At 46.4% G+C, this 18,940-nt stretch overlaps 1 protein-coding gene across 1 annotated transcript in view; it reads left to right on the top strand.

Annotated features, from left to right (window-relative positions):
* LOC147734890 (alpha-N-acetylgalactosamine-specific lectin-like) overlaps positions 1-15,469 on the top strand; it is a 243,750-nt gene extending 228,281 nt beyond the window's left edge. Inside the window, exon 7 of the mRNA XM_086952522.1 lies at positions 15,442-15,469. Coding sequence (XP_086808648.1) covers positions 15,442-15,469 — 28 coding nt within the window. The remainder of the gene's footprint in view (positions 1-15,441) is intronic.
* The last annotated feature ends 3,471 nt before the right edge of the window (positions 15,470-18,940 follow it).

The following is an 18,940-nucleotide window of genomic DNA, read 5'->3' as shown; positions in this document are numbered from 1 at the left end:
AGGAAAGTATTCCTTCAGTAGCATTTTCACAGTGGACAGAGCAGTGTTATCTTTAAGAGGGTAGGCTTCGATCCATCGGGAGAACGCGCAAACCACAACTAAAACGTACTTCAGGTTATTGCATCGCTCCATATGGGTGAAGTCTAGCTGAATCACTTCAAAGGGACATGAAGGGGGAGCAAAATGGCCAGGAGGTGTAGGGGTTCTCTTTCCAGGATTGTACATCATACATATCATACAATTCTTAACCAATCTCTCAGCACACTTTGTAATACCATCATTCTTCCATACAGGAGACAACAACTTACAGATACCTTTCGCACTGATATGTGCCGAGCCGTGTGCCATCGTCACAACAGCTAGCACATACGCATCCGGCAACATCCACCTCTTATTCTCTGACAAATCAATCCAACAGCCATTCGCATCAAACTTTCCCGTACTCTCCTTCCACTTCATCTTTTCAGACTCAGTGGCCTCGTTCTGAATCACTTTCACACTCTCGATGGTGTCTTCACACATACCAGTCTCTGTAGGCCACCTAACCGAACTCGTTACATACATCCTAGTACTGAGATTCAGAGCAGTCTCCTTAGCAATTTCATCAGCGAACGCATTGCCACGACCAACATCATCCGTCACCTTACGGTGTGCACTACATTTAATAATTGCCACCTGCTTGGGCAATGTAAGTGCATCCAAAAGATCATTCACGAGCTGTCCGTGCTGAATCTTCGTACCATGCGATGTCATAAAACCTCTCCATCTCCACAAACGTCCAAAGCTATGTGCCAAGCCAAATGCGTATTGGCTGTCGGTAAACACATTCACCCGTTTCCCTTTCGACAACACACACGCTCTAGTCAAAGCAATCAGCTCTGCCGCCTGAGCAGAATTCTGATTCAGTCTCGCAGTCTCCACAACAGTATTCAATGTCACCACAGCATACGCAGTCGTTACATCGCCATTCGGCAACTTAAAACATGAACCATCCACGTACAAGGTCCCATCGGGATATTCCAATGGAGTATTTTTCAGATCCACACGACCTTTTGTTTCCTCCTCCATTCGTAAGTAGCAATCATGAGGTGCTACTTCATCTGATTCCACACTGATTGGCAACAAAGTCGCCGGGTTCAGGACGTTGCAACGTTTTATTTGAATGTGACTTGCCAAAAGCGTCAACTCATAACCAGACAACCTTGCACTCGTCAGGTGCTGAGTTTTTGTACGATTCAAGAGAGTGTCAACTGCATGCGGAACCATCACCGTAAGCATATTATCCATGACCAATCCTGCAGATTGTCGGATGGACACCGCAGCTGCCGCTGTTGCTCTCAAACAACTCGGCAATGCTCTAGCTACTGGGTCCAAGGTCGAGGAAAAATATGCACATGGACGTTGCTTACCGCCGAATTGTTGCGTCAAAACACTCAACGCACAACCTTCTCTCTCGTGAACGTATAGTGTAAACGGTTTACTGTAGTCAGGAGTCCCTAACACAGGAGCCGAACACAACGCGTCACGCAGTTCAGAAAAACTTTTCTCACATTCTTCCGTCCATGGTAAAGGAGTTGGAACATCCTTGCACGTAAGAGCCACCAATGGTTTCGCTAGCAATGAAAAATTTGGAATCCATTGCCTGCAGTATGACGTGATACCTAAAAAGGCACGCACATCTCTCTGAGTTGTTGGCACAGTCATTCGAGCAATTGCCGCAATTCTCTCTGGGGTCAACCTTCTTCCCTCCTTTGACAATAAGTGACCTTGATAGGTTACTTCTTGACAACAATATTGCAGTTTAGAAGGTGACACCTTGTGATGTAAGTCACAGAGATGCTGCAACAACGACACCGTTGCAAGTTTGCAAATGTCCTGAGTATCTGCAGCCACCAACAAGTCGTCGACATATTGAATCAAGGCCGCACAGGCCGGCAACACAAACGCATCAAGTTGGCCCTTCAAGGCTTGACTGTATATCGATGGACTCTCACAGTAGCCTTGAGGAGCACGTTTAAACCTGAAGCTGCGACCACCAAGAGAGAAACCGAAAAGGTCTCTACTTTCCTCAGCAATCGGAATGCTGAAGAAAGCATTCTTCAGATCGATCACTGAGAACCAAGATGCAGAGGCTGGAATCAGAGTTAGTAGAGCCATAATGTCAGGCACCACAGGGAACTGAGGAATCACAATTTTATTCACCTACCGTAAATCGATAACAAAATGATAAACAGGGGGTTTTGATGGATCAGTGCGTTTCAAAATGGGCAGTACAGGGCTATTGCACACGTTTCCCCGAGTCTCCTCGATAACATCTTTCTCAATCAAATCGTAGATGATAGCTAACAACGCTCGTTCACCATCAAGGGATATACGATACTGGGGAATACGTGGCAATCGCACTTTAGATTTCAAGTGAACAACGTAAGGGGAGATGTCAAGCAGGCCCACGTCATTGGGACCTGTTGCCCACAAAGATGCAGGAAGAGAACTCAATTCCGGTGGAAGCTTATCGATGGATAAGTACATAGGAGAGACAACTCTCTCACCTAACGTAGGCTTTACTCCCGCAGGAGAACAATACAAAGTCGCATACAGACGTTTTAGCAAATCCAGCCCCAAAAGATTTTCACAACAACCAGTGGTCAAAATCAGCTGAGCTTTCAGCTCACGAGGCCCAATTGTAAGAGGCAAAGGGCACGAAACCGGATTGCTAACAGGGGCGCCAGAGAATCCAACGGAAACATTTGTTAAGCCAGACAAAGGTGCGCCAGGGAGTTTCGAATGTATGATCAATCAATCAAAGGCATTTATAGAGGGCTCTACTTACCCGGAGGGTCTCAAGGCGCTAGGGGGGGGGGGTGCTGCTACTGCTCGAACAGCCAGGTCTTGAGCTTCTTCCTGAAGGAGAGGTGGTCTTGGGTCAGGCGCAGGTTGGGAGGGAGGGAGTTCCAGGTCTTGGCGGCCAGGTAGGAGAAGGACCTTCCTCCTGCTGTCATTCTTCGGATGCGGGGGACGGCGGCGAGGGCGTGACTGGCTGATCGGAGGTGGCGTTTGGGAGCGTAGAAGTTGATGCGGTTGTTGAGGTAGCTCGGGCCTTGATCGTGTAGGGCTTTGTGTGCGTGGGTGAGGAGACGGAAGGTGATTCTTTTGTTGACGGGGAGCCAGTGCAGGTCTCTCAGATGTCCGGAGATGTGGCTGTGTCGTGGGATGTCGAGGATGAGTCTGGCTGAGGTGTTCTGGATCCGCTGGAGTCTCTTCTGGAGCTTGGCGGTGGTTCCGGCGTAGAGGGCGTTGCCGTAGTCCAGTCGGCTGGTGACGAGGGCTGGGTGACAGGCTTCCTTGTCTCGGTGGGGATCCACCGGAAGATCTTCCGTAGCATGCGCAGGATGTTGAAGCACGACGAGGAGACGGCGTTGACTTGTCTGGTCATGGAGAGGGAGGAGTCCAGGATGAAGCCCAGGTTGCATGCGTGGTCTGTCGGTTTGGGTGCGGTGCCCAGGGCGGGGGGCCACCAGGAGTCGTCCCAGGTGGAGGGCGAGGAGCCCAGGATGAGGACTTCCGTCTTGTCTGAGTTCAGTTTCAGGCGGCTGGTCGTCATCCACTCGGCTACGTCTTTCATCCCCGTTCGATGATGGAACTTTTCGCTGCACCAGTGTCCAACATAAAAGGCTCAACGACGCCCGAGGTGGCAACTGCGACGTAAGGCCCTCTCTGATCAACCGAAACTGATACTACTCCCTCTCCTTGTCTATGGCTGTCCTAGTAATTACCGTCGTCAGCATCCTGATCGACGTAATAATCGTCCACATTGTACTGAGCAGATCACCCTTGCGACGATCCGCGCTGATCGAAACAATTATTAGAGTCAGAAGTATTGTTGGAACGATCATTTTGAGCACCGCGACCTCTACCACGTGATGTCTGTTGAGGACCGCTACGACCTCCTCTAGATGAATTACCACTATTGCTATCACGCAAAACTGGACAATCGAATTTCAAATGACCCTCACCCCTACAATAGGCACATTGATTGTACCCTAACAAAGATCTCTGCAAAGAGGAGTCATTTCGTGATTGCGACCTATTCGACTGAGACTGCGATCGATTCCGTTGTTGCGAATCATTCTGATTCGAACGTGGAGGATACGCTTGCTGCAACAACACTTTGGTTTTGAGTTCTTTCGTCTTCTTATCGGCACGATCATTCTCCTCTTTCTCTCTATTCTCGTGGTATTGGGCCGTGGCCAATATTTGAGCAGAAGTGGAAACAGCCCACGCACTTTCGGAATTGCACAATTTGTTGCTTAAGTCAGGCAACAAATTTGAGACAAACTTATCCACAAACAATCGTTGACCTCCCTCAGTACCCATATCCTGACCACTGTGATCAATGAAAGCCTCCTCAAATCTCGTAAAGAAATCGGAGACACTCTCATCCTTCTTTTGCTTGCAAGTGGACAATTTGTCCCAATTCACCTTCATGGCTGGCATAAGCGTTTTCATCAGAGCGATAATTCTCTGGGGCAAAGCTGTAATTAATTGATCAGGCTTGGCCCCACCGACTTACAAAGCGTCAGCAGCCCGTAATGCATTCCAATCACCGCCCAGTTCCCCCGCATGATCTTCCTGACGAATCTTTGCCCATACCGGTTGCGGTACGACATTGCCAAACAACATATCGATAACGGCAAGATTCATTATCATAGCATCCACAAGCTGCGATAATTCTTTATAATACCCTGCAGGATTTTTGCGAGGGTCAGGCAAAGATTGCTTCACCTGCAAAACTTCCGATCGTTTCCATGGAAGATGTATCCACACTCTCTGAAAGTGTGGCAAGATCGGTGGAACTTGAGCAGCATCACCTGGCATCCACCCTGGTGGAACTTCGCACAAGGGATACTGACCAGGCGCTGCAAGCGGTCCCTCAATGTCCTCTAAGAATAATGCCCGAGGCATTATAGAAGGACGAAAAGACAACAACTGCTCGACAGCACGTCGAACATTGGTGCCCACCAACATTCCGCTCGAAAACTGAAGCTGAAGATCAGTCAAAGCAGTCAAAACCTCGTCAGATGCATCAGCCGATATTTGGTCACGTAGAGCCTTACACATTTCTTCGAAAACAAACCTTTGCGTCGGTATATTGAATTGACAAAACGTATCTAACACCACACGTGGAGGATTTCTAAGGGGGTATTTCATCCAATTCATCGCCATATTATACAGTGTGTCACGTTCCCGACTACCGGGAAGCTGACTACGTCTTTGAGGACCGTCTGAACCAGCGGACTCAAGAATAGGGCCAAGAGAATTGAAGAAGTTAGCAGCAACAGAAGGGGTACGACGTCGAACAGATGGAGAAGAAGAGTAACACAACGGGGTAACAAGAGAAGTATCAGAAGCAGAAGAGACAGCAGGAGTAACCAGAACAGCAGGAGCAGCGGGAGCAGGAGTATGAGGAAGTACAAATGGAGGAGCAGTAGGGACGGAAGTTGGTAGAGGAGCAGGAACGGGTTGAGGGTCAGGTTGTTGAACAGGAGCAGGAGGAACAGGGGCAGGAGGAACCACAGGAGTTACAGTACCCTGCGCGTACGGAGGTGGTGACTTCAAAAGATAGGACAGTAAAGGGTCCTCTACCGATTCCTCCTTCCTATCCGTACCCGTCGGTAAAGCGGGGTAACATTTGTCTACAGACATACGCTGCAATCTATCGAAAACTTCCTTTTCCTTTTCCTCCTTATCTCGCTGGAACTGCTCTGCATTTCTTACCGTGGTAACAACTCCTTCTCTCTTATTACGTTTAATCTGTTTGATTTCTCTCTGTTTGGCTTCTTTACGCCACAACCGAAAGGAATCAAACATGGCCGGCCTTGATTTTCTCTGAAACAATTTAGCTTCAAGATTGTCTAAAATCGGGGCCTCAAAACTACCATGAGGTGGCCAACTGAGGACACCGTCCTTTTTAGTATAGCGAATCCAACACTCATTGAATGTAATTGGACCTAACCCGTGTTTACTATACAGCTCATAAGTTGGAGTTCCAACCGGAGGTATCGGACACGAGTCCTCCAGTCGCGAATCCGCACCACAACGTCTAAAACAACTGAACAAAGTACTACGGCCAGGCATCTTGCACACTAACCGAGTTTCACAAACGTCAAGGGTTATAGGATTAACAATGTCCCTGCAAAGAGCAAGTACTAAGAACCACAAATGCAATGGAACCATGCAACAACTAAGCACCCACAACTAAGGACTCTGGGAGCGACCCACAAATACTTAACTCAAGGATCGATGGCGTCACCAGGAAGGCCCGTCAATCGTCTCGCTGTACCAAGGTCTACGCCAGGCGCCAAAACAGGTCTACAGTCAGGGCAGCAGTCCGTCGCAGCCGTCAGGAGGCGGGGATCTTCGGGGGAAAAGTCGTCGGGCCACTTGTTTCGACAACAGGATTGATGAAGCGGGGTGCACCTTCCCTCGGAGATTTCACACGAAGTTCCTCACGATCGTCGGGCTTGGACCGGTACCACTGATGCAGCCCCACTGTGGGCGCCAACTGAAGGACTGGGTTTTCTTAAGACCCAGCGGTGCCAGGGATAACACCTGAAACCTTCGTGGGTAACCTGTTCCGGCGTACAAATGACAGAGACACGGAAAACTTCCTTCGGCGTCAAAGATTCGAGGTTTATTACTGCAGGGAACACAGAAGTCACAGGAAGTACAACATGTGTAGGTTCGAGGAGTCTGATTCGACTTGCCTCTGTGGATCGCTCCTTTTATACAGTATCCATGCATTGAATATCATAGTACACAAAGGTTTACAACTCGGTTCCCATCGTAAAGACCATAAGGGTTGCTTTCATGTATTCAAGGCCCGGAACATAAGTACAATAACGTTTGGTAGCTCCCAACTGTAAAAGCCCATCTTCCCACCATTAGTACATTCCAATCAGCAGTAAACAGATCGAGGAAGGGACAGAAACAGGTGCAGAGGAAGACAGAAACAGTGGGGAGATCGGAAAGGGTGTAAAAGGGGTGGTATCGGGAAACCCGAGCTGCAGGCATCAAAGGGGACGTGCTTAATGAATGCACAACTAAGACAATAGACCGGCACGGCAAGATGAGCCTCGAGCGGGGCCATCTGCCTTACAGTGCCGTCCCCCTCATCATAAAGACACTTTCAAAGGAAAGATGTCTTCTGCAAGAGTTTGGGAATCCCAGGGTCGCGAAGCGGACAGCGTCCGTTCGCTGGCTACTTGAGGGCAAGAGACAACATGGATGCCGCATCTAAGATGGAACCCGTGGGCTCAGATGTAGGAACCCACGAAACAAACGAACGGTTTAGGCTAGCACAGCGAAAACGCGTACACCAACTAAACTCGTCATTTGCGGTTCATAGATACCAGACTCGACCATATTCGTGCGAGTCGAAAACACCACTTACGATCGTCACGGAACCTCACCATGCTGAATGGATCTCTCTCACAGGGTAAAGTCCCTGACAACCTTAAAAAAGCCCTCCTCATTCCCCTGATAAAAAAAGTCGGAGCTAACCCGCTGGACCCGCTCAACTATAGACCTATATCACTGCTGCCTTACTGTGCCAAATTATTGGAGGCTCACGTCTGCGACAGTATCTCCAAATTTGTTGAAGAATCAGAGTATCTCGCACCCAACCACCGGGTTTCCGCCCATGTCATTCAACTGAGGCAGTTATCCTTTCGGTACAAAATACTTTGAGGTGGAATGCGGATGAGGGGATCCACCAGGCTCTGGTGCTACTGGACCTTTCGGCTGCGTTCGACACGGTTGACTATACCATCTTGGTCAACCGTGTCGAGCAAGCAGGTCTCAGGGGCCCTGCGCTGAGCTGGATTCGCTCATTCATTACTGGCCGCACTCAAACTGTTAGATTGGGTTCTATCACAGCTCCCACTATACCTACCACCTCTGGAGTACCTCAGGGCTCATCATTGTCACCTTTGCTTTTTAATTTATACCTACGCCCCCTTCTGTATTCTCTTAGGAAAGCGAAAGTTACCATCTTCAACTATGCAGATGATTTGCAGCTCATCTTTCCTTTAAACACCAAGGACTCAGTGGAAGATTTTCAAAACACCATGTCTCACATCCTGAGTTGGATGAGCTGCAATCATTTGAAACTCAACCCAGGCAAGACTGAACTGGTCTTGCCTGGGCAGAGTGCACTTAGTTGGAACCCTAGCTTCTGGCCATCTAGCATGGGAGCTTCTCCGTCCAAGTCATCTTCAGTTAAGAGCTTGGGAATTTTTATCAGCGAGGATCTCTCCCTGAAAAGACAGGTAGGCGCAGTTGTGTCATTCAGCTTCTTTCAACTGAAGAAAATTAAGAAAATTGCCCGTTTTTTTTCTCCGGCTGCCCTTACTCAGATCGTCATTTCCCTGGTCCTGTCTAGACTAGACTTTTCCAACAGCCTTTACCTTGGGCTCCAAGCTGGAGAGTTAGAACGCCTCCAGCTGGTTCAAAACCAGGCAGCCAGACTTATTCTGAATCTATCTAAAAGGCAGTCTGTCAGATCAGGGTTGAAACAGCTACACTGGCTGCCTGTCGAGCAGCGAGTAGCTTTTAAAACTGGGTGCATTTTATTTAAGTCCCTACATGACTCTGGCCCTCAGTTTATCAGAGGTCTATTCAACAGATATGACCCTTCCCTCAATCTCCGGTCCACTCACAAATCCCTTCTGATCGTCCCCTCTTATAAGAGGAAGCGTCTCGGAGGCTGCTGCTTTGACCATCTTGCAGCCACCTTCTGGAACTACCTTCCTTTTCAATTAAAATTGAGCGATAACATCCTGAGTTTCAGACACTCCCTTAAAACCTGGCTTTTCTCCCAGGCGTATTGCTGAGCCGCTTCATCTCTACTTCTAAAGCGGTGCGTTGTGTTCCTTCCTATAGCGCCATGAAGCCCCCGGGCGTACGAGCGCTTAATAAATTGATATTAACATTAACATTAACATTAACATTAACATGGGTGGTTGGATGGATGGATGGGTGGGTGGGTGGGATGGATGGATGGGTGGGTGGATGGATGGGTGGATGGATGGATGGATGGGTGGATGGGATGGGATGGGTGGGTAGATGGATGGATGGATGGATGGGTGGGTGGGTGGATGGATGGAATGGGTGGTTGGGATGGGTGGGTGGGTGGATGGATGGGTGGGTGGGTGGGTGGATGGGTGGGTGGGATGGGTGGTTGGATGGATGGGTGGGTGGATGGATGGATGGATGGGTGGGTGGATGGGTGGGTGGATGGGTGGATGGATTGATGGGTGGGATGGGTGGGTGGATGGATTGATGGGTGGGATGGGTGGGTGGATGGATGGATGGGTGGGTGGGTGGGATGGGTGGATGGGTGGGTGGATGGATGGATGGATGGATGGATAGATGGATGGATTAATGGATGGATGGATGGATGGATGGATGGATGGATGGATGGATGGATGGATGGGTGGATGGATGGGTGGATGGATGGGTGGATGGATGGATGGCTGGATGGATCGGTGGATTTATGGGTGGCTGGGACGGGTAAATGGGGATGGATGGATGGGTGGGTGGGTGGGATGGGTGGGTGGATGGTTGGATTGATGGGTGGGTGGATTGATGGGTGGGTGGATTGATGGGTGGGTGGGTGGATTGATGGGTGGGATGGGTGGATGGATGGGTGGGATGGGTGGATGGATGGGTGGGTGCCTGGATGGATGGGTGGATAAAACGAGGGACACATAGGCCATGATGGCACACAAAAACGAGGGAAAATAGGGCAGAACATCACACAAAAACGAGGGACACAGGCCAGAAGACCTCATGAAAACGAGGGAAACCAGTGCTAGAACGGCTGTAACAAACGGGAAACACACGTTACATCGGATAGATCACCATCGTACAGTTACTACCTCAGCTGGCCCTTACAGATGACCACCTATATTACTGACCCCCATTTCTTACATTTCTACTACAAATAGATGAATGCCCCTTCACCCCGGGGCACACGAAAAAGAGGGAAACATAGGGCAGGAGGGCACACAAAAACGAGGGACACATAGGCCAGGATGGCACACAAAAACGAGGGAAAAATAGGGCAGGAGGTCACACAAAAACGAGGGACACAGGCCAGAAGGCCTCACAAAAATGGGGGAAACCAGTGCTAGAACGGCTGTAACAAACGGGAAACACACGTTACATCGGATATATCACCATCGTACAGATACTACCTCAGCTGCCCCTTACAGATGGCCACCTATATTACTGACCCCCATTTCTTACATTTCTACTACAAATAGATGAATGCCCCTTCACCCCCATATAAAGCACTTGGCTTTCTTGCAATGCGATTGTTTAAAAACAGGAAAACATAGGTCAGAAGTGCACGCTCAAATGATCGCTTCTGATCAGCTTCTCACAAATATGCTTTTTGGGGAATATTATTTATAGGCAGGTATGGCACGATGAAAACATAGGGCACAAGGGCACTAAAAACGAAGTAGAACTAAATAAAACACAAGCCTACTGGGCACTTACTGATTAAAAATGCAGTCCACAGGGTAACGGCACAGCCACAAATGGGTGCAGATACGGTGTGCAACACTATATATACAATCTATACTCCCCACCCCCCTACCGACCCATTGGCTGTGTGAAACATCACGTTGTCATGTAGCGCGATGTCATGTCGCCGATGTGACACGCGATCCTAGTCTGAGGCCGCATTTGCGTCGCAACGACGTGCGATGCAAAAATGCCCGATGTAAATGCTTTTGCGATGTATTGGCTGCGATGAGAATGCCCGCGAGGACTTTGCAGCCGATGTATTGTCATACAACCCCTCAACACAGCCTCCTTCATTTAGGTTTTCTGCTATATTGTCATTTACTTTCATACCCTCCACCCCTAAATTGTGTAGTAGTGTATGTTGTTTCCTTAGTTGGGAGACTCCCTCAGTGGCAATTAAATATGGCTCGCCTATTTTATTAAGGAAGGGGGAGGATCGTTCATGGTCAATGCTTAATTTGAGCCGGTATGGGCCACAAGCACTTATTGTTGGAGACCAGCAGTTATTTTTCTATATCAGATCATTAACCGCGAGCTAGAGAGAGAAAATACACAAAGTGGAAAGAGTAAGAAGAGCACAGACTGTGGAAAATGGGCTCAAAGGGAGAAAGCAGGAACCCCCTGCGCGAGTGGGATAAAGCGACAGAGGTAGTGGATGGAAGAGCCATGAGGTCGATTCACCACTACGCATCCTTGGTATTCGATCACTGACATCTAAAGCATCAGATGTGGGTTTCTGAGCGCCGCTTTGGGCAGCAGCACTCTTTCCATTACAAATAAAGCACTGTCACTTGCAGTAGCTTTCATTGGGGTAAGGAGTGGCGAAAGGATACTCAATGAACTGAGCTGGAAATATGTGGGTTTTGAGCAGAGCAGTGAGCCTAAAAATATTCACGCCTATGACCAGGCATCCCCTTGCACCTAGGGGAGGGGCGCACTTAGTAGAGCCATGGAACTGAGCCTCCTCCGGGGCTAAGAAGGCTGCTGGACGGATAAAGAAGTCAGGTGATGTCATCGGGGTACACCAGGAAAACCTGTGAGGATATTTAAGGCTGTGCCCTGGGGTTCCCAGCCCCTTGTCCCCTTGGACCTCAGACAAGCTGCAGGGGCGCATCGTCGAAGCGGACCGAGGTTTCCGGTCGGTGGCTGTCTGAGCACCGCACGGTATGTTGGAGGGGGCCCTAGGTGTAGTGCAATAATAAGAACACTGTGTATGAAATAAATACTTCGTTTTGCGCGAGAATTGCAGTATTCAAATGCAGTTGGCTTGGCGGCGAAATGGGTTTAGATAGTGAAGCCCCGAGGTGAGATGCAGGGGATGCGCCCTCTTTCTGAGTGGCAGTTATAGTGGAGAAGTGTGGCTCAATGGTTAGAGCGGCAGACCCTGATGCAGAACTCTGGTCCGGGACCAGGGTTCAATACCTGCCTCAGCGGGTCTTGGGCTCAATTTCGTCAGACCTGATAATTCTCACCTCGGTGCCTATTCTAATCATGGGTCCCACTCTGCAACTCTGGGCAATAGCTTGCTTACTCTCCACAAGGGCCCTAACAGCGCTGGGATGCCTGGCTTCACCTTGGGGGTGCCCAGGAGTGGACATTCCACAGGGAAAAACCAGGAAGGGTTCCTAAGCGGTATACGAACAGCGCCGGGACACCTCCGTTAGAGGTAGCTGTGCGCTTTACAAATGACATTTTTATAGGGTATTTAATAATAATAGATATTTGTGACTTACAGGAGAAAGGCAGCTTACGTACACCGGGAAGCCCGGGGAGGGTAGCCTGGGGCAGGCGTCTCGTAATGGTAGGCTGATGGGAATGTGTCGCCCCGCTGTGAGCTGCGGGGGACGCGCCCTCTTTCGGAGCGGTGGTAATGGCGTAATAATAATATTAGAAAAAATGGTGACTTACAGGAGAAAGGTTGCTCATGTAGACCGGGAAGCTAGGGGAGGGCATCCTGGGCAATAATCTCGCAATAGTAGCCTGATGGGAGTGCATCGGACTTCCGTGTATAGGCTATGGGATGCTGCAAGAGGTGGGGCAGCGTCCAAATGTGGGTGGCGGCGGTAATTGCGGCTCACCGCTGCATTGGAAAGCGTAGTGGTGATGATGTAGCTGCTAGAGATGGCGGGCTGCGCTGGAGTGCACACGGGTGCAGGGGAGATGCGACCTGCGGCGTGAATCGGGTTGAGAGAGGTGGACAGTGACACTGCCTAGTGTCGTAAAGCTAACTGTGGTAGTTGTGGTTGATATTTAGGGTGGCCTTGTCACAATATGAATGAGGCGATGAACGCAGCCCCAGAGGCGCCCGTGCAGGGGGGGCTGGCCGCACTCAGGAGAGTTGTTTAGGGTGCAGCAAATAGGGCCCGGCCGCTTGGATCATGGGGAGCGGACACGCTTGGGGTTGCAGGACTACATGGAATGCTTCATGAAATATGCTTTATAAAAATATAAAACTTTATAAGGAAACTTTAACGGATTATCGTGCAGCAATGAGACCGCTCCCGTATGTGGGGGAGTCACTGTTGTAGTGCTGATGATAGAGCAGGAATAGCTTTGTTAGCCACTGTAATGCAGTGATTGTTTAATTTTCTTTTTGTTTTCATATGGTCCTCACTGAGATGGCGGTAGCATGATCCTGAGAACACAACGGCGTTCCCTGGTTGGCCAGCAGGCAGCGGGAGACACGGCGACGTCTACGTAGACCAACCATCAAGAGCAGCAGACCTGGTGTGAGGCTCCTGGGTTGCCTCTGGTATCGGTTGGTATCAAGTCAGCACGTGCTCAGCGTGTTATACGCTGACTTTCTATCTGCTCAGCTGGCAGTTACAAATTCAAGTCAATCTACTGTTAATTGCAACAGAATAGTACACACCTCCGGTACTGGCCATACAGGTACAGAGTATCTGTAGTTAATGTGACGATAGCATGTTCAATAAGTAGAGGCAGCAACGGTAGGGTGACCAGAATTTTAAAGCCAAAAACTGGGACATTTCACAAAAATAGAAGAAGGACTACAAATTTACTTCAAGCGATGAGAGCGCTCCTCAGCAGAGAATTACAGAACAGGCAGTAAGAACATACATAAAATGCATTTTGTTTTCCTGCTAGGGTAGTGGTAATTTTACTAGGTGTTGGCGCCACATAGGAGTGTACACTTTTCCTAGATATAGGTAATCAGTTTATAACTTTTCAACAGTGCTAAAAGGAGAAGAGAACCACTTCCCTCTTCTAGTTAGGCAGATGCCATAAGATGTTTGATACTCCTTAGCACACGTTTTTTATACACTTTTGCAAATATATACATGTGTTTCCACCATACATTTCGCACACAAAATTGATTTTCAGTCCTTTTATTCAGGGTTGGTTGTTGTTTATTTCAGGAGACGTCACAGCCGACACGTGTTTCCTCGTTTTGGGGAATGTAACCCCCGACTTTTTCAAGGCTGTTAGAAAAAAGGTGATGTTGTAATACATTGCTTCTGATCTTAACATTTTTCACATCTTTTGTTTGTCATCATTTTGTGATTATCAGATCAGAACTGGTGGTGTGATTTGAAGTTACAACAGTTAGTGGATAGTTGCATTGATAGTGCGTAGATTACTTTCATTCAGTGGGGATCGTTTGTTTTTAACATTTTAAGGAGTATGAGCCCATTAAGAGAAATGGAGAGACATGTGAACGTGTTTTATTAGCGTTATTTTAGGGATGGCATGCAAGTGATTTCTCAGGGACAATTGTGAATAATAGCGGTGTTTTAAGGTTTGTGAGTTCATGTATATTTAATAACCATGCTTTCGGTACCTATTCTCCAATCTTTCGTTCGTTCTGCATAAAAAGAATACGGAAAAGGACTATCAGTTCTTTGTTGTCCTAGTCAGTAGTTTTTGTACTTAATTTACATGGTCCTTATTATGGTATGAATATTACTTACATTTTTTGAGGTGATAATTCCAACCCTCAAAGGGGTTCTTGTGGGGATGTCGTAAGTATAAAGAAATCTTCAGCCATGTAGTAACCAGAGTATTGGTTCAATATTTGACAGCTGTAAAACATTTATAGAACTTAGTGTAGGCTCTTATGCGATACACCTAGTTTTTCGACCCTTCCATTAGCAATATGGAAAAGCCACACATACTTTTTTATATATAATTATTTATTTTGAATATTCCAACGAGGAGGGGAATATTCATATATCTAGTAGTGCTCCCCCTTATTCTACCCTTGTGTTTGCATTGGCGGTCTAGTTTAATATTAAAGGACGCCGTGTTTGTTAGGTGCTCCCCACGTAATCAACCCAGTGTCTGACCACATTACCGGATCCGATTAGAGCTACAGTTGTTTTTATAAAATAGTTTAAATAAAATTTAGTTACTCATTTGTCCAGAGTCCCACATTATCAAGTGCAGACTATGTTTATACAGTCGCACTCTAAGACTCTTTGCATTAGTCAATGCCCGTGGCAGTTGTTAATCGTTACCTTTTAGCTGTTATCTTCTCAGGAGAGTTATTCGCCCCCTCTGCTTTTTCTATGTTGCAGTGTTTGTCTGTTATGGTTGGCGCCATATATTCTAAAATAGGAAGTGTTACACGCGCATCGTCACGGTTCACTTCCGGTTCGTTTCTGTTACATTGAAGCCCCATCCTATGGGTTTCATTGTGTTAACTTGGCGGCCATATTAGCCTTCCTACTGTGTATAGTAAGATATAGGCTCTTAAACGTTATTTATGAAAGCGGTGTTCGGGGAATATGTCTAAAGTTATCTTAAAGTTATTGTCGATTATACAATTTGTTTTAGATGCATTTACATACTGTTTTCAGTAATTTTTGTTTTTTTTTACATTTTTAGATTTCTAAACACTAATATCACCGAATAGTTTGTTATATGGGGATATTATTGATTCCAAGATATTAAGTGTGGTGGTAACTTATTATTAAGGATTATCGTTCTACAAAATCCTCCACGCTTCAAAGTTAACTACCGTGCGAATATCTATCAATGTTTCTGGTAAGGGTTTCTAATTAATAATTATACGGAATTACGGTTTGGTGCTCCCCATTGTGTGTGTGTGTTTTATAGTTCCCCAAGTTTAATAAAAAAAATGTATTTTGGGCCAGTGTCTATTTTTTTGATTTCTCCATCCAAAATGGGCTCAGAACAATGTCAGTTGCCCTTAAGTGGCCCACATCAAAGCTCAATAATACAGGCATATAATGCATTTAGGCAGTATTCTTACATAGTAATGATTGTCACCGACGCATGCACAGAATATTCATTAGTTACTGGTAATTCTAATTGAGTTCAACTATTAATCGGCTGTGAGTTCGTGTTTTGCTCATGTGCCTAGAAAGTAATGTAACTCATGGTCGATGTTGAGGCCCAGTTCCACACTTTTTAGTGTCATTATCCATATAGCCTCCCTCCTTCGTAATGCTAGTTCTCTATTTCCTCCTCTAGGGTGGATAGGTACATGTTCAATTCCAAAGTACTGGAATGAATGACTGGATGTTTGTGCAGGACAGATAGACATGTGTGCCGCCACTGGGTAGCGCATGTCACCCTGTTTTACCGCCCTGATGTGTTCATTAATTCTGTCTCTTAATAGTCTCTTGGTACTTCCTATGTATCGTTTACCGCATTTGCAGTCTAGAGCGAATACCACATATTTACTCCAGCAATTGATTGTAGTGTAAATTCGGTATTCTTTGTTGTGTGGTCCTATGAATCCCTTCATCTTTTTGTAAGCCCATTTACACGCTACGCACATTCCACAGCTGAAAAAGCCTGGTTCTGTCAACCAGGTGCTTTTTTTCATTGTTTGAGTGTAACTAGGGCTCAATATGTTTCTCAGTGTTGTCCCTTTCCTGAATGTTAGTGTTGGTCTTTCTGTTATGTGTTTATTTAGTGTAGTGTCTTTGCTGAGTAGATGCCAGTGTTTATTCAGACTCTCCCGTAAGACAGTGGCCCAGTTGTTAAAACCTGTCAATAGTCTGATCTTTTCTTGTTTGTTTTCTTGTTTAGGCTTCTCTTTTAAGGTATCTATTCTGGCTAGTTTTTCTATTCTGCTTTCTGCTTTCTGAAGTTCTTTATGTTTGTATCCTCTGTTTATGAACCTTTTGATCACTCCCTGTTTTTGTGTTTCAAATTCTGCGTCAGTGCTGCAATTGCGGCGTGTTCTGACTAGTTCCCCATAAGGCATCGCTTTTTTTTGGTGTTCAGGGTGGGCACTAGTCGCGTGTAGTAAGGAATTACATGTTGTACTTTTCCTATATAGTCTACTTTGGATTGTCTTATTTTCAATAAAAAAATCGACATCCAAGAATGGAAGTCTGACATTGTTGTATTCCATGGTAAATCTGATGTTTTGGTCATTATTGTTAAGATATTTTTGAAATTCTTGTAATTTGTCTGATGTACCTGTCCAAATCATAAAACAATCGTCAATATATCTTCCTCAATACAGGATTTCTTTATTCCATTCTGAGGCTGGTGGACCCCAGATTCTCGTTTCCTCAAACCTCCCCATCACTAGGTTGGCATATGAGGGCGAAAATCTGGAGCCCATTGCTACTCCTTGCTTTTGTCTATACCATTGATCCTTGAAAAGAAATATATTGTTGTCCAGAATTGTTTCAATCATTTCTAAAATCATCTCCGTGTGTGACCATGCGCTAGCAGGTCTCCTGCTTAACATATGTTTAACCGCAGTTAGTCCCGTGTCTCTTTTAATACAAGTATATAAAGAGACTACGTCTAATGTGACCATTATCATGTTTTCATCCCATGGTAGGTCTGCCATGGTCCCTAGAATATGCTTGGTGTCTCTTATGTACGAAGGAAGGTTCTGTACAAGTAGTTTTAGAAACACGTCTACATACTCCGACAATCTTTCCGTTGGCCCCCCGATGCCCGATATAATGGGTCTTCCTGGGGGGAAAGTGTGGGGTTTATGTACCTTGGGTACTGTGTAGATGCATGGGCATCAGGGTCTGTCTATTCTCAAATATGCGTGTTCATTATCATCAATTAGGCCCCTCCCATGCCATTGTTTTAAGAGTCTGTTAATTTACTCTGTCAGACTCCACATCGGGTTAGCTCCTATTTTTTCGTAGCATTCGGTATTTTGCAATTGGGTGAGTATTTCATGGTCATAGTCCTTACTTAGCATTATTACCATGTTTCCCCCTTTGTCTGCTTCTCTAATTGTTAGTTCTCTATTTCTGCTCAGTTCACTGAGTGCTTTCCTCTCCTCCCTTGTTAGGTTGTCTCTGTGTATGTGTTCTACAGTGTTCTTGACATTGTTATGTTATGTTATGTTATGGTATTTATACTTTTGTATAGCGCTACGGTTACTCAAAAAGAGTGTCCCGGCGCTTTGGGTAAGGAGAACTAATTCACAATAACATAACACATTAAAAGCAACAGAAAGCACATAAGACAGAAAAGGGGACTGCTAACAGGACTATTGAGAGAACAACCAGGTCTTAAGACCTCTCCTAAACTCAAGCAGATTTGAAGCCCCCCTAAGAGGGAGCGGGAGCGAATTCCACATCTGTGGGGCCAGCAGGCTGAAGGAACGGCCACCCAGGCGCGCTCTCTTAACACAAGGAACAGCCGCCAAGAGCAAGGTTGTGTTGGTCTAGGTCAGCTGTTACTGCTTTAAAGAACTGGTCAATGTTGTTACCCGCAGTGAGTGTAGGTGTCCATTTGGATTTGTCTTTTAACCCACTTGTGATATTATAATCCATGTTTATGTCAAAATCTCTCATGATCCTCTCTGTGAGTATGATTTCATCTTCACACTCTGTTATTGACAGTAATAATCTGGTATCTAAAATATCTTGAATACAGTAATTACCATTAGCCATCATACCCAAATGCTGCAATTCTTTATTTGTTGGTTTAGTCATTTCAAAGTGTTTTTTCAATTTCAGGCGTCGGGTAAACTTAAACAAATCAATTTTAGTACTGCACAAATCACCAACATCATTTGGGCAAAAACTCATACCCTTTTCTAACACAGATATCATGTCTTTTGTGAGGTCAAAGTCACTCAGATTCATAACTGTTACATCATTTATTTCCTCTGATTCTGGTTGCAGGACCTGGTTCTCATTCCTTGTCTGTTTTGACCGGGTACCTGCTCTTTTGCCTCTCCTTGTTTTCCTTGTTGACCTGGTTTCTTGCTTTCCCTGTTCCCCTTTTTTATTCTGTTGATCTCTAATAAAAAACTGTTATTGGGGTCAACTGCACTTGTAGCTCCCATCACTTCTATGCTATTTTCACTTGAATTGATGGTGTCTATGGATGTTGTACTAGAGCCAACCGAGACAGTTTCACTTGGAGC

This window comes from Lissotriton vulgaris, chromosome 1_2 (genome assembly GCF_964263255.1).
Source record: "Lissotriton vulgaris chromosome 1_2, aLisVul1.2, whole genome shotgun sequence".
Classification (NCBI taxonomy): Eukaryota; Metazoa; Chordata; class Amphibia; order Caudata; family Salamandridae; genus Lissotriton; species Lissotriton vulgaris.
Note: the sequence above shows the minus strand (reverse complement) of the source record. Positions and strands in the feature narration are given on the sequence as shown.